Source organism: Clarias gariepinus, chromosome 27 (assembly GCF_024256425.1).
Source record: "Clarias gariepinus isolate MV-2021 ecotype Netherlands chromosome 27, CGAR_prim_01v2, whole genome shotgun sequence".
NCBI classification, from domain to species: domain Eukaryota; kingdom Metazoa; phylum Chordata; class Actinopteri; order Siluriformes; family Clariidae; genus Clarias; species Clarias gariepinus.
This window is the reverse complement of record NC_071126.1, coordinates 19885990-19910221: the sequence shown is the minus strand read 5'-3', so window position 1 is coordinate 19910221 and position 24232 is coordinate 19885990. Positions and strand designations below refer to the sequence as shown.

Below are 24232 nucleotides of genomic sequence, written 5' to 3'. Positions count from 1 at the left end.
AAGGTGGTTCTACAAAGTATTGACTCAGGGGGCTGAATAATTACGCACACCCCACTTTGCAGTTATTTATTTGTAAAAAAATTTTGGAATCATGTATGATTTCCGTTCCACTTCTCACGTGTACACCACTTTGTATTGGTCTTTTACGTGTAATTCCAATAAAATTGATTCATGTTTGTGGCTGTAATGTGACAAAATGTGGAAAAGTTCAAGGGGGCCGAATACTTTTGCAAGCCACTGTATTTCTTGTTGCATTCAATAAGAGATAATCTTCCCTAGCGACACATGGCAACACTTTTCTAGGTATACAGCTAAATCCCATAATATCCTATGTTCTCCCAGCAATATTAGTCAAGGGCCGAATAAAAAGTTCAAGGGCCGAATACGTTTGCAAGCCACTGTATATACTGTAGACCAGCGCGTGTTTTCTAGTGCTCTATCATACCACCGTGTGTTCTGGGGGCTGAGAAAACACTAAAATATTTTGGACAAATGGGATTTTTGGAAGAGAAGTAAAATGAGAAGAGAGTTTTAAGTAATCCTAAGTTGTAACATTTACCATTTAACTGAACCCATATTTACTTTTCTTAAATACATGCTTGCCCACATTACTGAAAAGGATTCTGCAGTCTAACATGTCGACACCACTTTGTCTCCTAGATGATGCCCTGAGACCCCATCATTTTGTGGCGTCCTCGTCCACATCGCTGTCCCAGACTCCCTCCACCTCGTCCATGCCTGTGCTGATCCGCAGTAACACGAGCAGCTCTGTAGAACATCGCAGCAACAGCAGCAAAGACACACAGTCTAGAAAACTCTCCATGTATGTTTCGAATCTGTAAAGACGGTATGTTTCGGCTATGAGTGGACGTGGTCAGAGGATGGAAAAGTGAATGGTTGTAGCCAGAGTTGCTGGATAAGTAGATGGGGGTAGTCGGAGCTTGTTCAGGTTTGGGTGGGTGTAGTCCGAGTTTTTGCAGGTTTGGGTTTGTGGAGTCAGGAGTTTAGAAGGGTGTGGTTAGAGTTTCTGCAGTTTTGGATGTGATGCTCTACGGCTTAGAGACAGTGGCACTGAAGAAAAGACAGGAGGCAGAGTAGGAGGTAGCAGATCTGAAGATGTTGAGGTTCCCCTTGGGAGTGACAAGGATGGAAAGGATCAAGAATGAGTTCATCAGAGGAACAACCCATGTTAGATGTTTTGGAGAAAAAGTCAGAGAGGCCAGATTGAGGTGGTTTGGACATGTTCAGAGGAGAGATTGTGAATATATCGGTAGAAGGATGCTGAGGTTGGAACTGCCAGGCAGGAGGTCTAAAGGAAGACCAAAAAGGTGATTCATGGATGCAGTAAGAGAGGACATGAAGTTAGTTGGTGTGAGAGAAGAGAATGCAGAGGATAGGGTTAGATGGAGGCAGATAATTCGCTGTGGCGACACCTGAAAGGGAACAGCCGAAAGACAAAGAAGAAAAAGGATGTGTGTAGTTTGGGTTCTTTCAGGTTTGGATGGATATAGTTACAGTTTCTGCAGGTTTGGATGGGAATAATTACATCTTTTACAGGTTTTAATGGGCAGAGCTTTAGCAAATTTAAATGGTCAGTGTTTTGCAGGTTTAGATGGGGAAAGGTTACAGTTTCTATAGGTTTGGATTGGCATAGTCAGCGTTTGTGCAGGTTTGGATGGATGCAGGTAGAGTTTCTGCAGGTATGCGTGGGTGTAGTCATAGTCACTGCAAGTTTAGATGGACGTATTCAGCTTTTTTGCATGTTGTGAATGTATTCATGAGACAGTTTTTGCTGGTTTGGATGAATGTTAGAGCTTTTGCGAACTTCTGCAGGATTGAATGTACAAGCTTTCGCAAGTTTAAATTGGTGGAGTCATTGTTTATGCAGGTTTAGATAGGCATAGTTAGAGTTTCTACAGGTTTATTAATGTAGTTAAAGTTTCCACAGGTTTATATGGGCGTAGTTAGAGATTCTGCAAGTTTGTTTGGCCAGATCAGACAAGGAAAAACATGTTTGAGTCAAGTTTGCTATAAATCGTGCATGGAAAATCTGTTTGCTTTATAGCTGTGTATAAAATAAGTAAGGAATAAGCCATGTGCATATTAATTATTTTAAAGCGCTGTGTTCCCAAATACTTTATTCTAGCAACTACAAGATTTATAACATTTATTTTATTTTATTTTTATCTTTTTATAGTTACTGTATATTAAATGTCTGCAATGTTTCACACCATCTCTCTCCATGTTAATGAGACATTGCTGACATGTTACATAGGGGCACACAAGGTGTATTTATATCACATGATCACATGACACTGCACACTTTAATTAGTCAGCCAATTATGTGGACAACCAACTTAGCGGCACCGTCAAAATAGGGTGAAGAAGGGTGTAAATACTTATCTATGGCTCTCTATCTAAATATAGAGTATTTGCACATTTTTGCCCTAAGATAAAGAAGGGCTAAACTCATGTAAATGATCCTATTTTGCTTTGGGTTATACAATTTTACATTTAAAGTATTATGATATTCTGTCTCAACGTGTTAACATTTTCTTTTTTTTTCCCCCTCACTGTATATGTAAGACAAAGGAAGTCTAACTCGTTCGGCATGCAGTCTGGAAGGGAGTGATGTACCATTCAGGTGAGAGGACCTCGACATGGAGCCTAAGGGAGAACCAGGCGGTCGTACATTTGCCTTTAGGACGCTGTGTTCATCCCTCGTTCCTCCTCTGGAGCAGAACCAGCTGAACTCTCATGCTCAGGCTGTGGAGGAGGAAAAATAAGGCACCAGGACTCTTCTCACAAGTAAACATCGATCCATCTCTGCCTTATTCCACACCAAAACTTGTATCATTTGTCCAAAAAAAAGCAAAAGTAATAGGTAATATGATGTATTTTATTTATTGAGTCATTTATTTTGATTTTTTTTTCTTTTTGTATTATAGCATGCTTTGCAGAATCTTTGTTTTATAATATTTTCCGACTTGCTAGGATAAAAGTGTGTATTTTTATGACTGAGCACCACCTTTAGGAGTTCTGGGACTCTCCATTTCCACCAGTGAGATTGTTCCTGGTGCTTTAAAGCACCCTAGTGATTCACGAAAACTCAGAACGCAAACAATAAAGCCCATGGTGAACACTGTTCCTGACTTCTTGAAGTTTTTGCTCACTTTCTGTATAACTTATTAAAGAGCTTTGCACTGAATTTTGATAGAAGTAAGCAATTGAACATGAAGTGGGATGAAGAAATAGATACATTAATACTTGTAATTTTTCCTAAATCATTATATACTCAAGTGTTTAATTCCTCTTGTACGACAGTAAACAGATAATGATTACAACTTTGATTTATTGAAGAATGTAACGAGAAAAACTAAAATTACAGCTTTAGCTGAACTTGAGATTCCTTCCATTAATGTTACATATGATACATGATTACACATACATGTTACGAGCATTAAAATGAAAGACGCTGTTATCTCATGACCTACTGTATCAGAATCTGTAGAATCTGTAGCATGTGGTATAGTGGGTAATTATGTCTTTTAAACAGGTGAACTAGATAATTATAGATAAGTGTATATAGAAGAGTGAGTACTGTATTACATTATATTCCAGACATTAACTTCCGTGCAATGCATATTCCAGTAATGCTAATCAGTTGACAGAAGAATAGGGTATGCTGAATATGTTTCAGGTCATGCATGATTCAAACATGACTACTTCTTAGTAGGGTCAATAACGCGGCCCATGTGCAGAAGGCTTTTAGTGGCCTCGTGATAGATAAGAAACAAGAAAGGTCGATTGAAAGTGAGCCTCGGAGGAAGAGTCTCCATGAAGAGGCTGCTGGAGGACGGAGCTGAAGAGCTTCCTTGCTCATCCACTTCAACCAGGACCTTCTGCAGTGCCTGCAACCAGGAGAGGCAAGATCAAATCATATCAGATTATATTGTCCTATATTTTTATTTTAAATAATTGAATCATGCAGGTGCATTGCACACTATTTTAATAGCTGTGCGAATGGTAAGAGTTTCAGTGTAAGTCAATGGGTGTGGCCGAGTTTTATCTGAACTTGGTGGTCAGTTTTCAGTGGGTTGGTCATAGTTTCAGTGGGAATCTATGGGTATAGCCAACATTCCAGAGCGAGTCTGTGGGTATGGTCAGAGGTTTAGTAGGACATGAAGGCATGGCCAGTGTTTTTAGTTGCCATTGGTGGGTGTGGTGAGAGTGTCAGTGGACATCTCTGGGTTTGGGCAGCACTTCAGAGGGTGTCAGTGGGTGTGTTTATAGTTTATATAGGAGTCTGTGTGCATGGGGGACTTAAGGGCATTGTCAGAGTTTCAGTGGGACTTAGGGGTGTGGTCAGAGTTTATATGGAAGTCTATGGGTACGGGCAACATTTCCGAGGGAGTTGATGGGTGTGGCCAGAGTTTCAGTAGAGTTGATGGGTGTGATTAGAGTGTCAGTGGAAGTCTGTGGGTGTGTTCAGTTTTTTTAGTGGGAGTCTGTGAGCAAGGGAAGTATTTCAGAGGGATTCAGGGAGTGTGTTAAGAGTTTATGTGGGAATGGGCATGGTCAGAGTTTCAGTGGAAATCTATGGGGCATTTCAGAGGGAGTCCTTGGGTGTGTTCAGAGTTTATGTAGGAGTTTATGGGGCATGGGCAGCATTTCAGTGGGAGTCAGTGGGTGTGGTTAGATTTTCAGTGGGGATCTATGGGTATGGGCAACCTTTCAGAAGGAGTTTATGGTGGTTACGATGGGATTTAGGGGCATCGTCAGAGTTTTCAGTGGGACTAGGGGACCTGGTCAGAATGTCAGTGGAAGTCAGCGAGTGCATTCAGAGTGTCAGTGGGAGTCTGGGCAGTATTTCAGTGGGAGTCAGTGGGTGTGGTCAAAATTTATGTGGGAGACTGTAGGCATAGAGAGAGTTTCAGTGAGAGTCTATGGGGCATTGGCAGCATTTCAGTGGGAGTCGGTGGGTGTGGTTAGAGTTTATTTCGGGGTCATGGGGTATAGTTCGAGCTTCAGTGAGAGTCACAGGCATGGTCAGAGTTTCATTGGGGTCCTGGAATGGTTAGATTTTTTGTGGGAGTTGGTGGGCGTGGTCAGAGTTTCTGTGGGAATTTTGGTATATAATTTTAAAAATTGTGTAAGAAAAGTAGTAAGAAAACATTTAAGGGCTGTGTAAAAATTACGGTTCCTCTTCATTACAGTACATTGTTCTCACTCTTAGGTTGTTGACCCTCCAAAACCCACCAAACCCAACCACCACAAAACCCACCAAACCCAACCACCACACACTGCTGCCCACTACTGATCAAAAATGCATATACGCTACCTCAGAAAGTTTCAGCTCTGAGGTTTTGCTGATTCCTGACAAATCTGCACCAGTATCCTGAAATTTGGTAAAGCCCAGACTGGTAAGGCTTTTCTTCAAAGAGAAGGAATACTCCACAGAGAACCTCGGCAGCATCACTTCTAACTTCCTGTGATGACATAACAAAAGACACATTACTATTCAATCACTAGTGTGTTACAGTATCTCAAAATCAGTTTCTATATTGGCTATTAGAATGATGTGTAATAAATGATTCCAGACATACGTTCTCTTCAGCTTTGCTACCCATCTGAGGAACACTTCGGCTGTCAGCGCTTCGTCCACAGATGTGTAATCTACTTCTTCATCTGGCAGAAGGACCAGCATGGCGGTACCATCAGTACATGGCAGCTTCAGAATGCCCACCTTTAGAGCCGGGTCATACGCCAGGTAGTATTTATCTGAACGGACCATCATAGGAACCTGGATGACGTGGTACTTGTCAACATAGAACCGCTCCTGCTGGGTGAAGCTGGCATTGAACGGGAGCTTCCACTGGCCTGGTCAGAGAAAATACATCATACACCATAACCTTAGAATCCTTATGAGTTTTTGTCTAAAGGAAATATTAGAATTCTGTGTAGAACCTTAAAACGGTCAACCTATTTTTTTTATCTAGAAGCTTTTGATTTTTCATTAAAATCTCAAAGAATCCCTAAAGAACCCCGTTTCCGAAATCTGGTGGTGCAGCATGATCTGCTCTGGTTCCCCATCTATCCTGATAGAAATCAGGTCTACATTTTAAAGCAGCTCTACAGGTGTTATAACACAACGTGGTGTGCCCTGTTAAAATGTAGAACTCGTAAGGGTTCCTTGTTTATTCCTTTGAAGGAGAGAGAGCCTTTGGAATTCTAAGAACTGTTGAAACAATGTGATCCACTACTAGAAGGATTTTTTTTAAATAAACCATTGTGTTGAAAGCTGTGAACTTTTAAGAAAACCTTGCAGAACCCATTTTCCCTCATCTTATTGGGATCTAGTCCGGTTCTCCATCTATTTCTGAAGGAGCCAGATGTAACAGTCATTTGTCTTCAATCACCATTGTCTCTCTTTTTTTTTCAATAAGTTAAAGAACCCATGAAGAACCCTTTTGTGTAAAAGTCGAACACATGAGATGTTCTAGGTAAAATAGTGAGCAATAATGTGAATGCTGCAATAACATGGAGCTGCTTAAAACACATAGAATCTTCAGACTTCTGAATTTCTTATGTGGGTATCTATAGTTATGCACACATCATAATGCGTTTGGTTTAAAGTTCTCTGGTTCTTGAATCAAGTCCTTAATTATCTAAAACATAACACCAGGAAACACAAAATCCGAGGAAAAGAACAATGAAGCACCTGATTGTTCCTCACCTGTAAAATATGCAGCACTAATGAGCATGAGCTGGCTTTGAGGATCCACGGTGTCCAGCACCTCCCTGATCTTGTTCCCGGTGCTTCCGGTGACATACTCATTAATGCTTTCTTTAGTGGCCTGTACCTTGGAGAAATCCTCACTCTTCACATCTGTGCTGTAGAACGTCTTCACCTGGCTGCTGAAGCTGGACTCGACCTGCACCTGCTGGCTGATAAACAAACCCGATGCTACAGTCTGAGCTACAGATTCCCTCATCTCCTGCAGCAATGTTGGGATCCGGTCCGGCTCCGTGTCCATTTCCATAGGAGCCAGTTTTAAGGTTTGGAGCAGCTCTTGGCGTGTGTTCTCTCCAGCTCCTGCTGCCAGAGACGCGAGGCTCAGGGAGGCTGCTAAAGGTGAGATCACAAAGTTATCATCATTCGTGCTAGCGATTGTCCGGTACAGCGCCGTGCCGAAGTCTGCGCTCCTGGTGGCCAGCTCCTGTATTCCGGAGCTCTGCGTCTGACCATCAATGCCTGTGGCGAGGAGGGTTACGCCGAGGAGAATGAAGATGTTCTCCATGGCTTCTGTTGAAGGAAAAAGGAACAGAGAATCACAGGAATTTAATAGTTTTAAACAAACAAAAAAGTTATACTAATTTGATTATTTGTCACTTGTACTTTACAGTACAGTGAAATCATTTTTACACATATCCCAGTTAGAAAGCTCTGGTCAGAGTGCAGGGTCAGCAAGGATACAGCGCCCCCTGGAGCAGACAGGGTGAGGGGCCTCGGTCAAGGGTTCAACAGTGGCAACTTGGTGGTAAAACTATGTTCCTTTGTAAATAATTTGTACATTAAATGGAAAATTGCCAAAAATATTAAACTGTTTCTTTGACACGCATTTTGTCTTTGGTAAATAGTTTTTATTATTGCTCTTCTTAAATGAATATTAATTGTCTGCTGATAATAATATTTCAACCAAAGCCTGCATTATATCTGAACATTAGCAACATTATACACTATAATGTTACAAGTAAAATCTTCAGATTTATGTCTGCTATTGTATACGGTCTGCTACATTGGATATGAAAGCATGAGATTAATCACTGTGTAACCCTGATTAACTCTTTCTTTACCTTTATCTATCTGTGTATCACTCCGAGTAAATAAGTGGAAGAAGGTCAGATAAAGTCCAGACTGTGCTTTAATCTATCTGAGACAACGCGGCAGAAATCGCAGTGTAACTCTGAACAGGCTGGAGGCTTGGGGTTCTGCTTTAAAGTTTACATGGCCAAAGTGCACAAAATGGTTAAACACACACACACACACACACACACACACTCGGATCAATACCGACCCTGCATGTGTGTGAGAATGTTGCTGTAAAAAGCCTTTCCAGGTATAAACTAATAAAATAATAATAATAATAATAATAATAATAATAATAAAAGGAAGAAAATCCGGTAAAAAATGCAAATTTCACTGATACTGTTTGTTCAGGATATGTTGCTATATATATATATATATATATATATATATATGTATATATGGTCTCATAGGAAATAATGTAAATGCAGATAATCCGCTCCAGCCACACAATAATATTACCAGTATTAGCAATTTCCAACACTATAATATTTCTGCATATAAAACAATCAAAACATTTAGACTTAACCTTAATTTATGGTGCCTTTTTGCACCTACTGCTTTAAAACAAACTGAAAGTTGCTAATCATCTCTAAATTTTATGCATTTCACTGATATCACATTAGAGCTCTTAACCTATTAATGTATATACAGTGTATATTTAAAGCTTTTTCTTAAATAAAATACAGCTTTATGTATTAGCGGGAATAGAAGGTAAGGGCGGGGCGGCATGGTGGTGTGTGTAGTGGTTAGCACTGTCGCCCTGCACCTCCAGGGTCCGGGTTCGGTTCCCGGCCAGGTTCGATTCACGTCTCTGTGTGTGTGGAGTTTGCATGTTCTCCCTGTGCTTGGTGGGTTTCCTCCGGGTCTCCGGTTTCCTTTTACAGTCCAAAGATATGCAGGTTAGGCTAATTGGTGTTCCCAAATTGCCCGTAGTGTGTGAATGGGTGCGTGTGTGTGTGTGCTCTGTGATGGATTGGCACCCTGTCCAGGGTGTACCCTGCCCCGCCTCGTGCCCTAGGCCTCCTGTAATAGGCTCCAGGCCCCCGCGACACTGAATACAGGATTAAACGGTTTAGAAGGTGAGTGAGTGTGAGTGAAGGTGAGGGCACCACCCCAGTGACAAAGTCGATTTGTGCACTCTTATTTATTTTCCATCCCAAAATCCTGCATTTTTTTAGAGGACGTAAACAACAACAACAACACTGTCATTGCTCTTCCATTATATTCCTTATTATTATTATTATTATTATTATTATTATGTCTAGATACATCTGAACATCACTGATTCTTCTATTACAACATTATCACTCCTATTACTGCTATTTTAAGTGCGCGCGTGTGTGTTGATACGATGACGTCACCTCTTCCAGGCCTTTACGTCATGTGTTCAGTGCGTCTCTACCGGTCTATAACCATCAGTACTGATATTTATTATAACTCTAATCCGATGTCAGGTGTGTGTGTGTGTGTGTGTGTGTGTGATTATAAACGTTCGAGAATAAAGGAGTCGGTGTTAATGTCGCATGTAAACACACAGCTCTTACACAACCCACCGCATCCGAGTGTCGGGGATTTATAACCAACACCCGCATTAGAACAAACAACCCCCTCTCACACCGCGCGCGCGCTACTTACAGGTGACCTGCAGACACGGAGGGGTCCGGGTCCGGGAGGGGTCCTGCTGTCCTGCTGTTCAACCAGATAATCCCGAAATACAGAGAGAGAGAGAGAGAGAGAGAGAGAGAGAGAAACACACACAGAGAGAGAGAGAGAGAGAGAGAGAGACACAGAGAGAGAGAGAGAGACACAGAGAGAGAGAGAGAGAGACACAAAGAGAGAGAGAGAGAGAGAGAGACCCGGATTATGGGCTGATCATCAGCAGCTCTTACAGCTCTTACACCACCCCTATAGGAGAGAGGCTTCATCTATCACACACACACACACACTGCACAACAGCTTCCTGATAACAACAACAACAACTAATAATAATAATAATAATAATAATAATAATAAACCTGGCAACACCCATGATTATTTACATGATCACATTTATAAATAACAGCCTGAAATAACATCTGGGTGAATAAACCACATCTCTGATCTGTATATTGTACAATATTTTGTATTGGGAATTGTATAATTTATAAGGTGGGAGAGCCTTAAATTTTAGACACTTTAATACTTTTTAATGTAGCCAAGAAGCCAAAAAGCATATATGTTTATTATTATGAATATTAAAAATAATCTACAAATCTGTCCATATGCTAGATAACATTATATATATATATATATATACTTTAGTACTTAAGAGTACACAATTGTCGACACTTTAATTGCTTTAAATGTAGCCAGAAGCTAAAATGAATCTCCACATTCTACACATCCATACGCTAGTTAACATTCTTTAATATGATATTTTATAAAAATTTTCCTCCCTGATAATTCATGACACTTGCTGTTCTAGCATTTCGCCAGCAGGGGCGGAAGAACCGTTCACACATTCACACATACAGTACAATAATGTATGTCAATAATGAGTCATTTACAAGTGAGTCGGCTCTTTGAATCGATTCTTGAAGTTAAAGACTTGAAGCCGAATCTTCTTAATGAAGCTCAGGCAGTGCAGCAATGACTAAGAACTTATTTTTATTTAATTAAAATTATAATTATTACTTTTAATGAGCCCTACACATGTGACGGGTTCGATTCCCAGAAGGCGACAGTGCAATGTTAAGATGGGGATTGTTCTTCTATATAGTGTTTTTTAAACATTGTATTAAATGCAAAAAAAAAAATAAAAAAATGCAATTCAACACAGATTTACATGGGCCTCTTGTTTTTATTGTTTTACAGAGTGTTTATGTTACGTTTATTTTATATTTAACAAATGGTCACCTTGGGATTATATGGTTTTGCCTGACATTTTTGTCCAAATTGAGTTTTCTCTTATTATTATATAGCCTAATTCTTATTCTGTGACAATCTATTTACATTATGTGAAGTTGTGTACATTTTGGATCTTTTTTGAAAAAAAAAAAAATCAAATGGAATGTGTCAACCCAGCACGAGTGTTAATTTTACCCACTGATTGGATCAAATAAAATAACCCAGCACTTTAAACATTTAACCCAGCATGAGTGTCAATTTAACCCACTGAATGGGTCAGATGAACTACAGTACTCAACATTCTGGGTTAAATGGTTAAACCCAGCACTTGGGTCAAAACAACCCAGCATGTGTTCTGTCTAATAGTGACCCAGCGGCTGGGTTATGGTTGGGTTGTTTTTAACCCAGCAGTTTTTAGAGTTTAGATTTAATTACAGCTTATTAAGGACAATCAAGATATAATTAATTTGTAGGTTGGAAAACCAGAGCATCATTCCAATGAGCGCCAGACACACTACACCTGTGTATTGAGGACACGCTGGAATGATATAGCTATTTAACAAAAGCTATTTGTAGCTGAATCATCAGGAAAAGGCTGGAGTTCAAGAATTTTGCCATCATTTTTAACAAATAACTGTTTTAAATACAAATGTTTGTGTCACAGTGGCTCCATCTACCAAGCAGGGAGGGTGTGGTCTATCACATGACTCCTCTGAGATACATGAAGCCAAGAAAATACATTGTTTCAAACTGATGATCAACATGCAACATCAAGGGCGGCATAACACACTCACACATCCCCATTGTGGTGTGATGGACAGATTGATAGTTATATCTTATTCACAATTTACTGTTTTCACATGAAGCTCAGTGATGTCACAAATGTTTACTGTAAAAGTGTTTATTAATTATTGTTTATTGATACAAACCTCTTGTTTGAACCAAGCTATAGAATCTGTTTTAGACCCTGCCAGTGTTATATTTGGTGGCACGATGATGTAGTGGTTAGCACTTTAACCTCGCACCTCCAGGGTCAAGGGGTCAATTCCTTTCATGGCCCAATGACATGCAGATTAGACTAATCTGCAGTGTGTGTGTGTGTGCATACTCTATGTTTGTAACCTTTATTTTAAATTTTTTAAGTACACTTAAACCTCTCACAACTTATTCAAGTCAGCCAATCAGCCAATCCAATAAGAGGATTAAGTTTAAACAGTGTATGATTAAAGTGTTCCTGTTTCTCATTAACAGGAAGTTCTGCAGTCCTCCCCTCCTCCCCCCACACTGGTACTTTAAGTTCCAGGTTCCACCATATTAATACTGTGTCTGTTCCCCCCGAGATAAACACAAACACACATGATGGAATTCTCAGAACGTTTCTTCTAATAATCGAATTACTAGAAGATAAAATGATCATCACATGCACGGCCAGTACCTTTGATCTGAAGCTAGGACTGATAAACATTACATCTCTTACATTTAATGTGTTTATGGAACTAGAACTGATCAGATACTAGAATTAGACTAAATGAGTAGTGGAGCTCTAAATGAACACACTACAGTCATGAGGATAAAGAAAGTACACCCTCCTTCAGTTCTATGTGTTTAATGATCAGTTTTTAATTATTGCTGTAGATATTCATTACTGCTCCCTATTTCCCAGACACAGTACAGGAATAGTGAGAGCCTCATGCTTTTCTACATGTGCTATACCTAAATTATACCCATTTGTAACGGGTTCGGACACGAGGCTGGGTCTAACAGAAAAAAGGGTCATTTTATTTAGAAAAATGGGGTAGAAAAGGATTAAAAGAGGGAGGAAAGATGAAAGGGGAGGCAAAGAGTGAAGGTGTGCACGTGCAGGTCCATCGGCAGTGCCCAGCTGGCATGCGAGCACATGGCTGGCGAAAGGCGGCGGTGGGCAGAGTGGCAGGATGGAGCACGCGGAGGAACCGCTCCTGCACGCTCCCATGATGATGACCTCTCCCAAGACTAGTCACGAGCCAAGACCGGCCCCTCCCAGGTTTTAGATTTTTATCTAATACCACTTATTTCTCTGTTGTTGTGTCCTTTAGGTTGGATAACAGACCTCACACAGATAGAGCACAGTCTCTAGTACAGTTTAAATAAATAGTCTCTCAACATTCTACATGATATTTTAGATATTTTTATTAATGAACTCCAGCTCTTTTGTGTTTTAGTCTGAGTTTCTAACATGAAGACATTCAGACTGTTAAGTCAGTGTGAGCTGCTGATTAAACACTCAGTCTCAGAAACTCAGAAACCACAATGTTATTTCTGTAGAACTGATACAACCACATGATGTGAGAGAGCGCTGCTGCAGTCAGTAACACTTCTACACATGTGTTAAGAGCGTTTTCACACTCGGCCTAAAGACTCGAGTCCACTCTCATGACTGCTTTTAGCCTTGTTTAGGGGGCGGAGCTTATAATCAGAGGTTTGTTTTCACATGAGGAATTAATCCTGAGCCATGAGTCACTTACAGGGTCAATTCCATACAGTACATCAGTTACGTGTACGCAACATGATGGAAGGCTCATCCTTTTAATTATATATTTATTTGTGGATTTTTTTATTTAGTTCCAGCACTCAAGCAGCATGTCATCAGGAATACGTGTAAAAGAGAAGATTTTAGTCCATCATGAGACGTGTTTATTTTATATTTATGAATAAAGATCCGCAACCCCAAACACAGTCTGACATTTACTGTAAAACCCTTTATTTCAAATTTCTAATTTAGACAGATGATTGGTGAAAAGTCGGTACAGTGCCCCTCCCCCACAGCAGGATTCCACATTATTCCTCTTTGGGGTTGTTAGATCTGCTGACCTAAAAGCACTTCATTAAACTTCTTCTATCAGAGAGGTTCCAGCACACAGGACTGATAGAGCTCCAGTAGATCATATCTGTAAAGTCATGTGACTCATCACAGCATCAGAATAGACAAGAATTCACTGTGAGCTTCACATCTCATTACAGCTAATGGACCAATCAAATCAGTCCACAGCTTCAAAACATCCAATCAGGCGTGAGTCTGGACCTGGTTTTCTACTGAACACACAAGTTCATTACCTCACTATCACTTTGTCTAAACAGGAACGATGATCACACTCTTTGTGGCTCTTTACTCTCTGCTTTGTCTCTGCACAACTGGTGAGGAACATTTTAAACACTTTTATTTAAAATAGTTATTTTACATATTGAATTAATTTATGTAATTACATCATAAAACATTTTATTTTTACAGTAAAAACATCAAACGTCAAGGAGCTTCATGTGAAAACAGTTAAGCATGGAGAATTTGTAACTATGGAGTGTAACATCAGCAGGGACAGACACCACAATAATGTATTTTGGTACAAACAGAGTTTTGGAGAATTGCCTCAGTTTCTGGTGAGACCGTTCAGTAACAATCTGGGCTACACATTTTTTGAGGGATTTAATGATAACCGCTTCAGTGTTACTGTAAATGACCAAAAGTTTGATCTCAACATTAATGAAACAAGAGAAGATGATGGAGGAGAATATTTCTGTGGATATGTGGTGGGAAGTACAGTAAAGTTCACATCTGGAACACGTCTGCAGTTTGAAGGTAAACAGTTTTACTCTGATAACCTGCTAATTCCAGATCAACACTTTAACCAGAATTATGTGTACATGTGCATTAAATGTTGAATATTTCACATTATTCATATTTAGTATCATTTCTGTTTATTTGCTGCTTTTCCAATTTATTTGTAAAGGTGAAGAGATGAAACCCTGTCCTACACCTGGAACACTTAACAAGAACACACACTCTGTTACACACCAGGGTTCAAACAGCAGAGATGGGGAGGGTCAGAGTTTTAATATAATAAACTTCATTTTATTTTGTCAGTGGTGGATGATGTACACAAATCCTGTACTTGAGTAAAAGTACTCACTTTTATTTTTTGTCACATATTAAATGTTTATTGTGATTAATTATATCTCTAATGTTATATGATTATCTTTGTGATTATTCTGTTGTTCTCTTTGATGAATATAAATCAGTGTTTCATGTGTTTGGTGTGTAATAGATGGACTGAGACACTGGAGTGTTTGATAGTTTAGCAGAGGTTATGATCACAGCCAGTGGAAGCTGAATCTCACTTGGTTAAAGTAGAACTCCACTCCACCTGCTAACTGCTTTAGCATCATCAGCTACATGTAAAAAACTAATCAAACAGACTTTATTCACCCAAGTCCAGGTGAAACTTAAAATGTTTAGCATTTTACCATATTAGGGCGTTCACCTGATACGTTATAAACACTGAGGTGAAACAGCTCGCTAATGGAAATAGCTGATTATTATCTCCAGTCTGTGCTGCTGTTGTTATATTGGGTTGTGGTGTAGAGACACTTCACTGCTCAAGCGTTACAGGTAACTTAGCTAACTAACTGGTGAATCACATGACATATTCATGAATTAATTTAAAACACAAACACAAAGAGAGATTTTGGTGCTGCAAACTAACATTGGATTACTTGTTAAAGAAAACTCGACTCGGGTTTAACTCGACTTACTGGCTCAGATTTAACAGAGAATTCTCGTCAGAAGGAATCCTGTTTTTATTTATTTTATTTTTTTATGAATAACTCTTTCAAATAAGCCCATGTGTGTTGGTGGTGATTTAGAGTCAGGATTTGTTTTGCTCATGTTTCCAGGAGCTCAGTATTGTAGGCTGTTGCACTGATCTCGTCACAGTAACAGTTAGTGTTTGTTAGTTAGATACGTCAAATAGGTGAAACCAACAAGTCAAAGCAATCAGATAATAAAAATAAAGATTGTTGTTCCCTAATTCGTGTGCTTTTTGTGTTTCAAATTACACTAATTTTACACATATTTCTTTCCACTCATACTGTAAGTAAGAAGTAAGGACATGTAACATAATGTAGTGAAGTATTTAACTAAACAGATACTTAAAAGAGATACTTAAGTTCAGTAACATGTTTACATTTACTTTGTTTTTGTCCACCAAATCATTTTGTACAACATAATTTTCTGTAAATTAAACTTTCTGTTAATAAATCATTTTACTTTCTAAAGGTGAAGAGATAAAACCCTGTTTTACACCTGGAACACACGACATCACATCTCCTGCTATAGATGGTGGAAACGGTAAGAGTATAAATGAAATAAACTTTTTTTTAGAGTTTTTATATGAAATATAGTTAAAACATTCCCTGTGTAATCTAATATTTATACAAGTGTTTTTATTATTATTATTATTATTATTATTATTATTTCAGGAGATATGAATCTGATTATTGCCTTAATTGCCACCAATATAATATCTGTTATTGTAATTGTGGCTCTGATTGGAGTTTTATTTAAACAACGAGGAAAAGGTTTGTTTACTTTTATTACTATTATCATCATTATCATATTATTATTATTATTATTATTATTATTATTATTATTATTATTGGGGTTCATGTATAGAGTTGTCAACAGAATGTGAATCCTTTCTCAGGTTCTTCATCAAACAACCATCAAACTCCCACCAATCAGGTAATCCAGTCTTCTATTCATTGTGATTCTGTTCTGGTAAATAAATACACATCTGACCTACAATCCACAATGTACAGAGAATTTTAATAGACAAATATAAATTTTATTACTATTTTTACTCTTTTAATCCGCTCTGGTTTATAAACGGCTCTTGTTCCTTATCAGGCTGATGATGAAGATGTGTTAATCTATGCAGCTGTGAATTCCTCCAGAACATCCAGAGACACGAGCGATCAAGACGTTTATACACAAGTTATATATCTATACAATAGATAAAAGAGAAAAAAAGTCAGAATTGGAAAACAACAATCATTCACCCAGTTTGTACAGAGATATGTTATTCAGACAAAAACTTGTTTTTTTAATTTCAGAAAGTTTCATGATTATTTCCAAACTGTTTTAATTTTATTATTTTGTCTTACCTGATAACTCTTTTTTTTTGTTTACTTTGTTTACTTTGATTACTTTGTTCTCAACGTCCCAAGAGCTGTTTTCCCCCTAAAAGTCTAACATTTGGATGTTTTGTTTGTATTCGTCTTAAAAAAAATTTACCTGGTTTCTATAATTAATTAATAAATATGCCAATTAATTCATTTTGTTACATCCTGATCACTAATCCAGGAGCGTAAAACATCCTTGTGGTCCCTGGACAGGTCCCGGGTCTTGAGACGAAGCAGACTCAGAAAAGAGGTCATCCTCATCTGTGTGTAATTAATAATATTAATTATTATTAATAACTTCTCATCTAGACCTGTACTATACTATAATATGCAGTTGTGTGAACAGGAACTTATACACTTATGAAGAACTTATTAATATCAGCATTCAGTCAGTCATTTCTGAGTTAAAGATCCGAGATTCAATGGTAATTTACTTGAAAAATATTTACATTATTGTTGCCAAAGCTCAGAGATCACTCAGAAGAATAATAGCAATAGACAGATTAAAAAAAGTAGTATCATAAAAAGTAAAACATAAATAATAAAATATATAATATAATAAAAAAGAGACAAATAAAAATAGAGTAGTACAAAGTAGGATAATAATAAAGTGATTGTGATGATATTTAGGGCACTCAGTGAGGAAGTGCAGCTCTGTCTCTGTTTTATTAAGTGTGCACTGCTGGCTCAGTCTGTGTCTCTATTTCTGTCTCCGTCTGTGTCCCGTCTCTACAGCCAGAATGAGCTCGCTGAGTCTGTACATTCATAAGAGTTTTAATTATTGTGCTGCAGTTGCATCTGTTTAAGAATTTCTGTTAAAACTGTATCAGTTGCAGTCCTGAGATGATCTAACATCTTCAGCCGTGTTTATGATTTCAAGTTCAAGTCGGCTTTTATTGTCATTTCAACCATATACAGTTTAGTACACAGTGAAACGAAACAACGTTCCTCCAGGAACAAGGTGCTACCTACAACATAAATTAAGAGAAACTAACTAGCTAACTATAAAACCTAATTAGCTGACTAGCTGAGACAGGACAGTTTCATGGATATCCATACAGTATGCTGTCCATATGGAGCCATTCGAAGAGTTTGAGTGTTTTTAAGTGATGAGAACTCCTACCAGATGTAGGGCAGGATTGGTCGAGCAGGACCAGAGAGGAGAAGGGGTCAGGTTCATCGTTAACTCATGAGTAGCACGTGGAGACGGAGGAGAGATTGCGGGGGTTTTGGGGGAAGGAGGGTGGAGGCCTTGTCAGTGTGAGCTGCTGATTAAAACACTAAAAAGCTCAGAAACCACAATGCTATTTCTGTTTAACTGTTTTAATAGCATGATGTCATACAGTGCTGCTACAGTCAGTAACACTTCTACACATGTGTTGAGAGTGCTCACACTGTCTCGGACTCAGACTCATTGGTTTATTTTTGTATTATTCAATTCATCTGGTATCTTTGGAACTTTGGGACTCTCAGGACTGAAGTATGTTGTCACATGATGTCCTTAAATCCCAGTGGATGTGTCATATCTGGGTGCTGCTGGTATGATGTCCTCAAATTCATGCAAGAAGAGACCATAATGTTCTCAAAGGCAGGTGGTAGTATAGGTGCACTGCTCTCAAAGCCAGCTGGTGGAAACAGCAGTATGTCCTCTGGATGGTGAGCTCTTTACTTGCGGGTGATTCTGTCCAGCCAGTTACTCTGTGAGGTGGGTTCTCCTTGTCCTAAACACTGTTGTTTTCTTCATCCTTCACGTCTTGACTGTGTGCTAAAGGGTTCATTCCTTATGCGGACATAAGAGCCTGCCCCGCTCGGCTGCGTTGCTCGCTCTCCTCCACTGGTCTCTTCATGACGTGCCATATGAGTTCTTGCATTCCTCTCTCCTGTGCACTCTCCTGTGGCCATCTTGTCATCTCATTCGCCAACTCATGTGGACTTGAATTGTTAGGCCCACATCCTGACTGATGGCATAATCAAGGCTTGGAGTTTGTCCAAATTTGTGGGTTTTTGTTTGTCCACCTTGATCATTGACCACAGGTTCTCAATGAGATTAAGGTCTGGGAGTTTCCTGGTCATGGACCCAATATAAAATGTTTTTGTTCCCCCTAGTCACTTAGTTATGCGGCTTTTGCTTTTGCTTTTGGAAATTTGCTCCATCATGTTCTTTTATGGTTGGGAGAAGTTGCTCTTGGAGGATGTTTTTGTACCATCTGAGAAGTGACTTCACACATGAATGGTCTCAGAATGCTTTACTGTTGGCGTGACACAGGACTGATGGGCTTCAGCCCCAGCGTGTCGGTTCTTACATGTTTTGGGGAACGAATGGATGAAAGAAGGATTTTTGAGTTTAGTACATTTTTTTTTCAAAAATGGATGGTGAATTAAATTGTTGCTTTTCAGCACACACACATACTGTACACACACTTGCTGTTTTTCAGTGTGTTGGAACTCACAATCTCTCTCTCTCTCTCTCTCACCTTGCTAACACAAAGAGACGAAGATGAATAAAAAATGCATAACAAGCCACAGGTGGAAAGCATTACATGTTACTGTTTGGGAGTTTGTTTGAACTTTTCAGTTAGTTTTGGGGACTTTTAATTTATATTTTAACATATCTTGCTTAACTATCTACTGTTCTATACAGGTGTGGTTTATTAGTGTGCTTATGTAGTCTTCAGCCCAGTCCAAAGTCCCAGTCTGTTGTAATGGTTGTTGTGTAAGTGTCATGTTTATTCTGGATTCTATTTTTGGTGTTTTTTTCCTTTTTTTGTGGGGTTTTATTATTAAGTGCCTTAAATTTGCATTTATGTGCATCCCTCACTAAATTACATTTTTTAATTTTATTTATTCATTTTTTTTATATAAATGTCTAACATCTGCATTTGCCTGCATCCCTCATTACATGACAGTGTACTGTAAGCCTCTTGGCTTCACCCGCCTCTCTCTGCCTGCAGGCCGCTCTTTATCACGCCTGTGCCGCTGCTCCTTGATTTTTATATAAGTCACTGAAATAAGTCCACAAAACACATTCATAACATTTGTGTACACCCTTACCCAAAGAAAATATATATTTCTTTATATATTAGATCTCAATTTATTAAATGCTTTAGTGTTCTGATCTAAATATATTTACAATATACTGAATAATATATTGTGTTAATATTTTACAATATTATAAAAAATACATAAGGAATTGACGCTTTTTATTGAATTTGATTCAATATATCTATTTCTTTATATATTTTTTTACAATATGCTTATGCAAATGAGCCATATACAAGACTATAATGAGATTAAACCCAGATATAAGTGAGATACATGAAACACAAATAAGAAATATTATAGTTTTATTGAACATATAAAAAAAACTCAATTAACAGCATACAGTGATGAGCCACAACAAACACCACGTGAGACCAGTTAGTGTCCTATGGAAGTATAATAGTGCCAAAATTCCTTAAAGCAAAATAGCAGGTTGAATTACATGAACTGAAAAAAACGTGTTGCAATAAATATGTTTGAATTTTTTTTGCATTGCAATTTGATCTGAATTGAAAAAAATCCTCAGAGCATTTACAATGTTTGAAATTTTTGCCACTGCAATTTATTGTGGTTGGATATTTCAAGTGAAAATGTAATCCAAGCATTTAAAATTCAATGCAAAAATATTCAAGTTACTAAATTGCAGTTCAAAAATATTTTCAAGTGTTAAAAATACAATCTTCATTATTTTTCAATCTTACAAATTCAGGTCGACAAAATTCAGGTAATAAAATTCAGGTAACAAAATTCAGGTAATAAAATTCAAGTCGCTAAAATGCAGGTCTTTACATCCGGGATATCACAGGAAGAGCAGTGGAGAGCCGATTGCTGCTGTCCGTGCCTCAGTGTACTTTAAAGTGTGCTTCCTGCTCCCTGTGTAGTCTACTTCTCACAAACTACTTACCGATCGGAACGCAGCCCTCTTAACTAACAGGCCGGGTTGCCAGTTGCACAATAAAGTGTGTATGTGTTAAAATTACTCCTCTGCCGTAAACACTATATTCAAAGCAAAGCCAGCGCTCTTTCATTCACACGCGCGAGCGATGGGTTTCCCGCCCCTGAGCTCGGTGATGTTACAGTCACATTCAGTAACAAGAGGGGATTAATTTCCTCAGCAGCAGAAACAACATACATGATGTTTACACTTTGTTAATTTATATTGCTTATAAATAAAGGTAAACACAAAAACTTTGTAATTAAGAAAAACGTAAAGTGTGGATAGTACGGTTTAATGTCAGTCTGATAAAAATATAATATAAATAAATTATATAAATTATTTTATGCAACGCAATTACAACATTTCAGTTTCAGTTTAATATTAAGTATAAAGTCATATAGGATTTATTAACATTTTATTTTGAATTAATAAATAATTATATTAAATTAGTAAATTTATTAAATTATTCTATTAACCATCGGCGATGCTGTCTAGTGTCTATACGTGGTATATCATGAAATATTGCTAAATAAATAAAATAAGCCCACAAAAAATAATTTCTATTCATCCCACAGTCTTGTAAGTACATTAACTGATCGTCTTTTCCCGTAATATTTGTATATTATTATTATTAGATAATTATTGGTAAAATTTTTCAAAAGCATGCACATTATGATACCGGCACACAAGCTAATCCAGCACATGTCACTAAAATGCAGTATTTAAACCTCAAAATGAAATACAAAATACTGAGAAAAAAGGTCCACTTAAAAAAAAAAGAAGAACCCCCTCTTGCACTAGGCTGGCTACGGGCCTGCATATGTATGTGTGACTGTTTCATATGTGTGTATGAGTGAAGTTTGATTTAAGCCCTATACGGCGCCTCATTAATACCTGTCGCACTGTGACTTTGTCACTTATAACATTGTACACCATTGGCTGCACTGCAATTAACCCCATTGTAATTTATATTTATTATCTTTATATACTTTTTATATATAGTTTTTGTTTATCATTGCACTAGTAACTCTGGTCAGTTCCCACATCACCCTGTGTGTACTGACTGTATACTGACTGTAAGATATACAGTGTGGAGTCTATAACCTGTCTTACTGTTACTGTCTCTATTGCTGTTGGATATCTGGGATTTCCATCGGGATCAATAAAGTATCTATCTATCTATCTATCTATCTATCTATCTATCTATCTATCTATCTATCGTATATATCTGTCTTTATTCTTTGTCTTGAATTGTCCCTATCAGAGTCAGACTTCTGCAGTTACTCTGGTGTCACGCGCTGAACTCATGCTGTTTCACTGCTTCCTAAATTTGTTTCTGCTGCTGTACTGAATGTTTCTACAGACTGTAACATCACCGAGCTCAGGGGCGGGAAACCCATCGCTCGCGCGTGTGAATGAAAGAGCGCTGGCTTTGCTTTGAATATAGTGTTTACGGCAGAGGAGTAATTTTAACACATACACACTTTATTGTGAAACTGGCAACCCGGCCTGTTAGTTAAGAGGGCTGCGTTCCGATCGGTAAGTAGTTTGTGAGAAGTACAGTAGTTGATCAATTGGAATGGTTATTACCGTCGCGCTCACCGCCGCGTGAAAACGTCAGCGGCCAAAATAAATTAGTTGCATTTCAAAGTCATTCGTAAAATGGCCGCCAGGTGGCGCAAAGTGACATTTTCGCTCGTTGCCGTAAATACAACAGTGACCGTTATACAGCGTATCTCTGTATCTGTTTATTGTTATTTAAGTTCTGGATTATTTCAGGTACTTTAAACACATTGTTGGGTTGCTCATGTTGGCTCATATGAGATGTAGTTTACAAATGAACACCTGGTTGGGTTATTTTGACCCAACAACTGGTTTATTCATTATTCTTTCCTTTCTCCAAATATCAGCCTGCAGAATGTTTGAAATATTACTGTTATTGTGTCACAGGTGTAGTTTTAAGAGTTGTTTAGGCAGGAATGCGTGTGTATACAGCTCAAAACCTCCATCAGTTGTTAAAGATAGCGGCTATTTAGAAAAAATGCCCAGTGATTTCTGAGCTTCAGGAAATCTCCCGGCGCTCTGCGCATAACACCGGGCCAACTCATGTCGGAAAGAATTTATAAACGGTTTCTAAACGTGGGCTATTGTTTTTTTTTTTTTACTTATAGTATTTGTTGATTTAATTTAAATGAGGTTTGGGCTTAGGACTTCAGAATCGTGATTCTCCTCTTTAATTTACTCCATAGTTTTAATCAGCGCTCAGCCGCATGCATTAAGTTTTCCAGAGCGCACCGGCAGAAGTAGACTAATGATTATGAACGCGTCGGGAAAACAGCAAGCAGACTTTAAAAAAAACGTTTGCGTTCATTTTCTGACGCGCTTAAGTTCACCAAAAACAATACAGAGCAGCACAGCTTACAACACTTACAAAATCACAACACTTACAAAATCACAACGTTTTTTCGTTATTGTGAGTGCGCTTAAATAAAAGTTGAGTCTTATAAAGGCATGTAGTCTTATATAGTTTTATTATATAGTTTTTGCACATTAATCTGACAGCAGTTTTTTCAGCCTGTCACGGCGTGCGCCCAAATCAATATCGCTCCTCGCTCACTAGTTAGGCGGCCTCCCCTTCAGACATGCGAAGCAGCGGGACCGCAGAATTACACATGACTGGTGAGCTATCGTTACTATGGTTGCCCGGGCTTGCACCCCGCGCTATAAAATACTCGGGGTTTGTTGGGCTACAGTGGATTTTACTACGCGCTGTGTATGCAGCGCGCGTGCAACAACGCGGAAGTGCGGCATGCAAGCAGGGCAAATGGAACGCGCCCCGGGGACTTCAAGGGAGCGAGAGGTGGGAGGGGGCCATCCGCGGAGAGCAGAGTCAGCGCGAGCAGACGGATGGCCATTGCACTCACACCGCGTAGTAAAATCCACTGTAACCCAACAAACCCCAATCATCACCAGCCGTGCCTTATTCCGTCATGTCATGTGGGCATTATAAGCTTTGTATTGAAAACTTCTAACTAAAAAGTGGCAGCTGGCACGCCTAAAAATAGACGCAGGTTATTTTTTTAATAGTCTAAATAAAAACCCTCCGATTTAATTTTCTATAGTCTAAAAAGCGCTCAACCGCACGCATAGTTTTCCCGAGCGTGAGGAATTTTTTTGTGCTAAATAATGTTTATGCAGTATAAGAATTCCTATTAATCCTGGGTTGTTCTTTTAGTGTCACTATAGTGCTTTACAATGCCAGACAACATTCAAATACAAATTATTCACCCTCCCCAGGTGTGAATCGGCTGTTCTCACCTATACATTCAGAGGAACTGAAATGCACTTCTCCCCACTTTAAAAACCTCTTGAATCTGAGGCTCTTCTGGAGACTTTCAGTGATTTCAATATGTGTAATTTTAATCTCCTGGATTCTAGATTCTAAAATTGACATTGTTACCTTTTTTAATCATTGGAATGGAAGAACTTGTTATTTTCCTTATGAT

At 38.5% G+C, this 24232-nt stretch overlaps 3 protein-coding genes across 5 annotated transcripts in view; 2 read left to right on the top strand and 1 right to left on the bottom strand.

The window, feature by feature from the left end:
• Positions 1-3145, top strand: part of ppp4r4 (protein phosphatase 4, regulatory subunit 4) — a 28958-nt gene extending 25813 nt beyond the window's left edge. Inside the window, exons 24-25 of one of the 2 annotated variants that reach the window (XM_053489130.1) lie at positions 661-823; positions 2587-3145. In XM_053489130.1, the coding sequence (XP_053345105.1) occupies positions 661-823; positions 2587-2632 (209 nt within the window). In that variant the 3' untranslated portion in view covers positions 2633-3145. Of the gene's footprint in view, positions 1-660; positions 848-2586 lie in introns of both variants that reach the window. The other variant, XM_053489131.1, reaches the window with a different exon arrangement.
• A 187-nt stretch (positions 3146-3332) lies between these two features.
• On the bottom strand, positions 3333-9619 carry serpina10a (serpin peptidase inhibitor, clade A (alpha-1 antiproteinase, antitrypsin), member 10a). Of its 2 annotated transcripts, none has more exons than XM_053488577.1 (5): positions 9506-9619; positions 6737-7306; positions 5607-5880; positions 5342-5489; positions 3333-3911 (listed from the first exon to the last, which is right to left on the bottom strand). In XM_053488577.1, exons 2-5 carry the CDS (start codon positions 7299-7301, stop codon positions 3723-3725), a joined length of 1176 nt encoding a protein of 391 aa, XP_053344552.1. In that variant the 5' UTR covers positions 7302-7306; positions 9506-9619; the 3' UTR covers positions 3333-3722. The 2 variants fall into 2 exon arrangements, with proteins under 2 accessions (XP_053344552.1, XP_053344551.1); XM_053488576.1 differs by lacking the exon at positions 9506-9619 and adding an exon at positions 7858-7975.
• Positions 9620-13876: 4257 nt separating this feature from the next.
• On the top strand, positions 13877-16797 carry LOC128515359 (uncharacterized). The gene is made up of 7 exons (XM_053489509.1): positions 13877-13930; positions 14025-14369; positions 14521-14613; positions 15846-15917; positions 16049-16147; positions 16273-16310; positions 16476-16797. Exons 1-7 carry the CDS (start codon positions 13879-13881, stop codon positions 16584-16586), a joined length of 810 nt encoding a protein of 269 aa, XP_053345484.1. The 5' UTR covers positions 13877-13878; the 3' UTR covers positions 16587-16797.
• The last annotated feature ends 7435 nt before the right edge of the window (positions 16798-24232 follow it).

Excerpts from the sequence above, each read along its gene's own strand:
- serpina10a (XM_053488577.1), bottom strand. The coding sequence starts at position 7,301 with ATGGAGAACATCTTCATTCTCCTCGGCGTAACCCTCCTCGCCACAGGC. Across the intron at positions 5,490-5,606 it reads GTAGCAAAGCTGAAGAGAAC|GAAGTTAGAAGTGATGCTGC; the intron begins GTATGTCTGGAA and ends ATGTCATCACAG. Across the intron at positions 3,912-5,341 it reads CAGAGCTGAAACTTTCTGAG|GCACTGCAGAAGGTCCTGGT; the intron begins GTAGCGTATATG and ends TCCTGGTTGCAG.
- LOC128515359 (XM_053489509.1), top strand. The coding sequence starts at position 13,879 with ATGATCACACTCTTTGTGGCTCTTTACTCTCTGCTTTGTCTCTGCACA. Across the intron at positions 13,931-14,024 it reads GCTTTGTCTCTGCACAACTG|TAAAAACATCAAACGTCAAG; the intron begins GTGAGGAACATT and ends TTATTTTTACAG. Across the intron at positions 14,614-15,845 it reads AAACAGCAGAGATGGGGAGG|GTGAAGAGATAAAACCCTGT; the intron begins GTCAGAGTTTTA and ends TACTTTCTAAAG.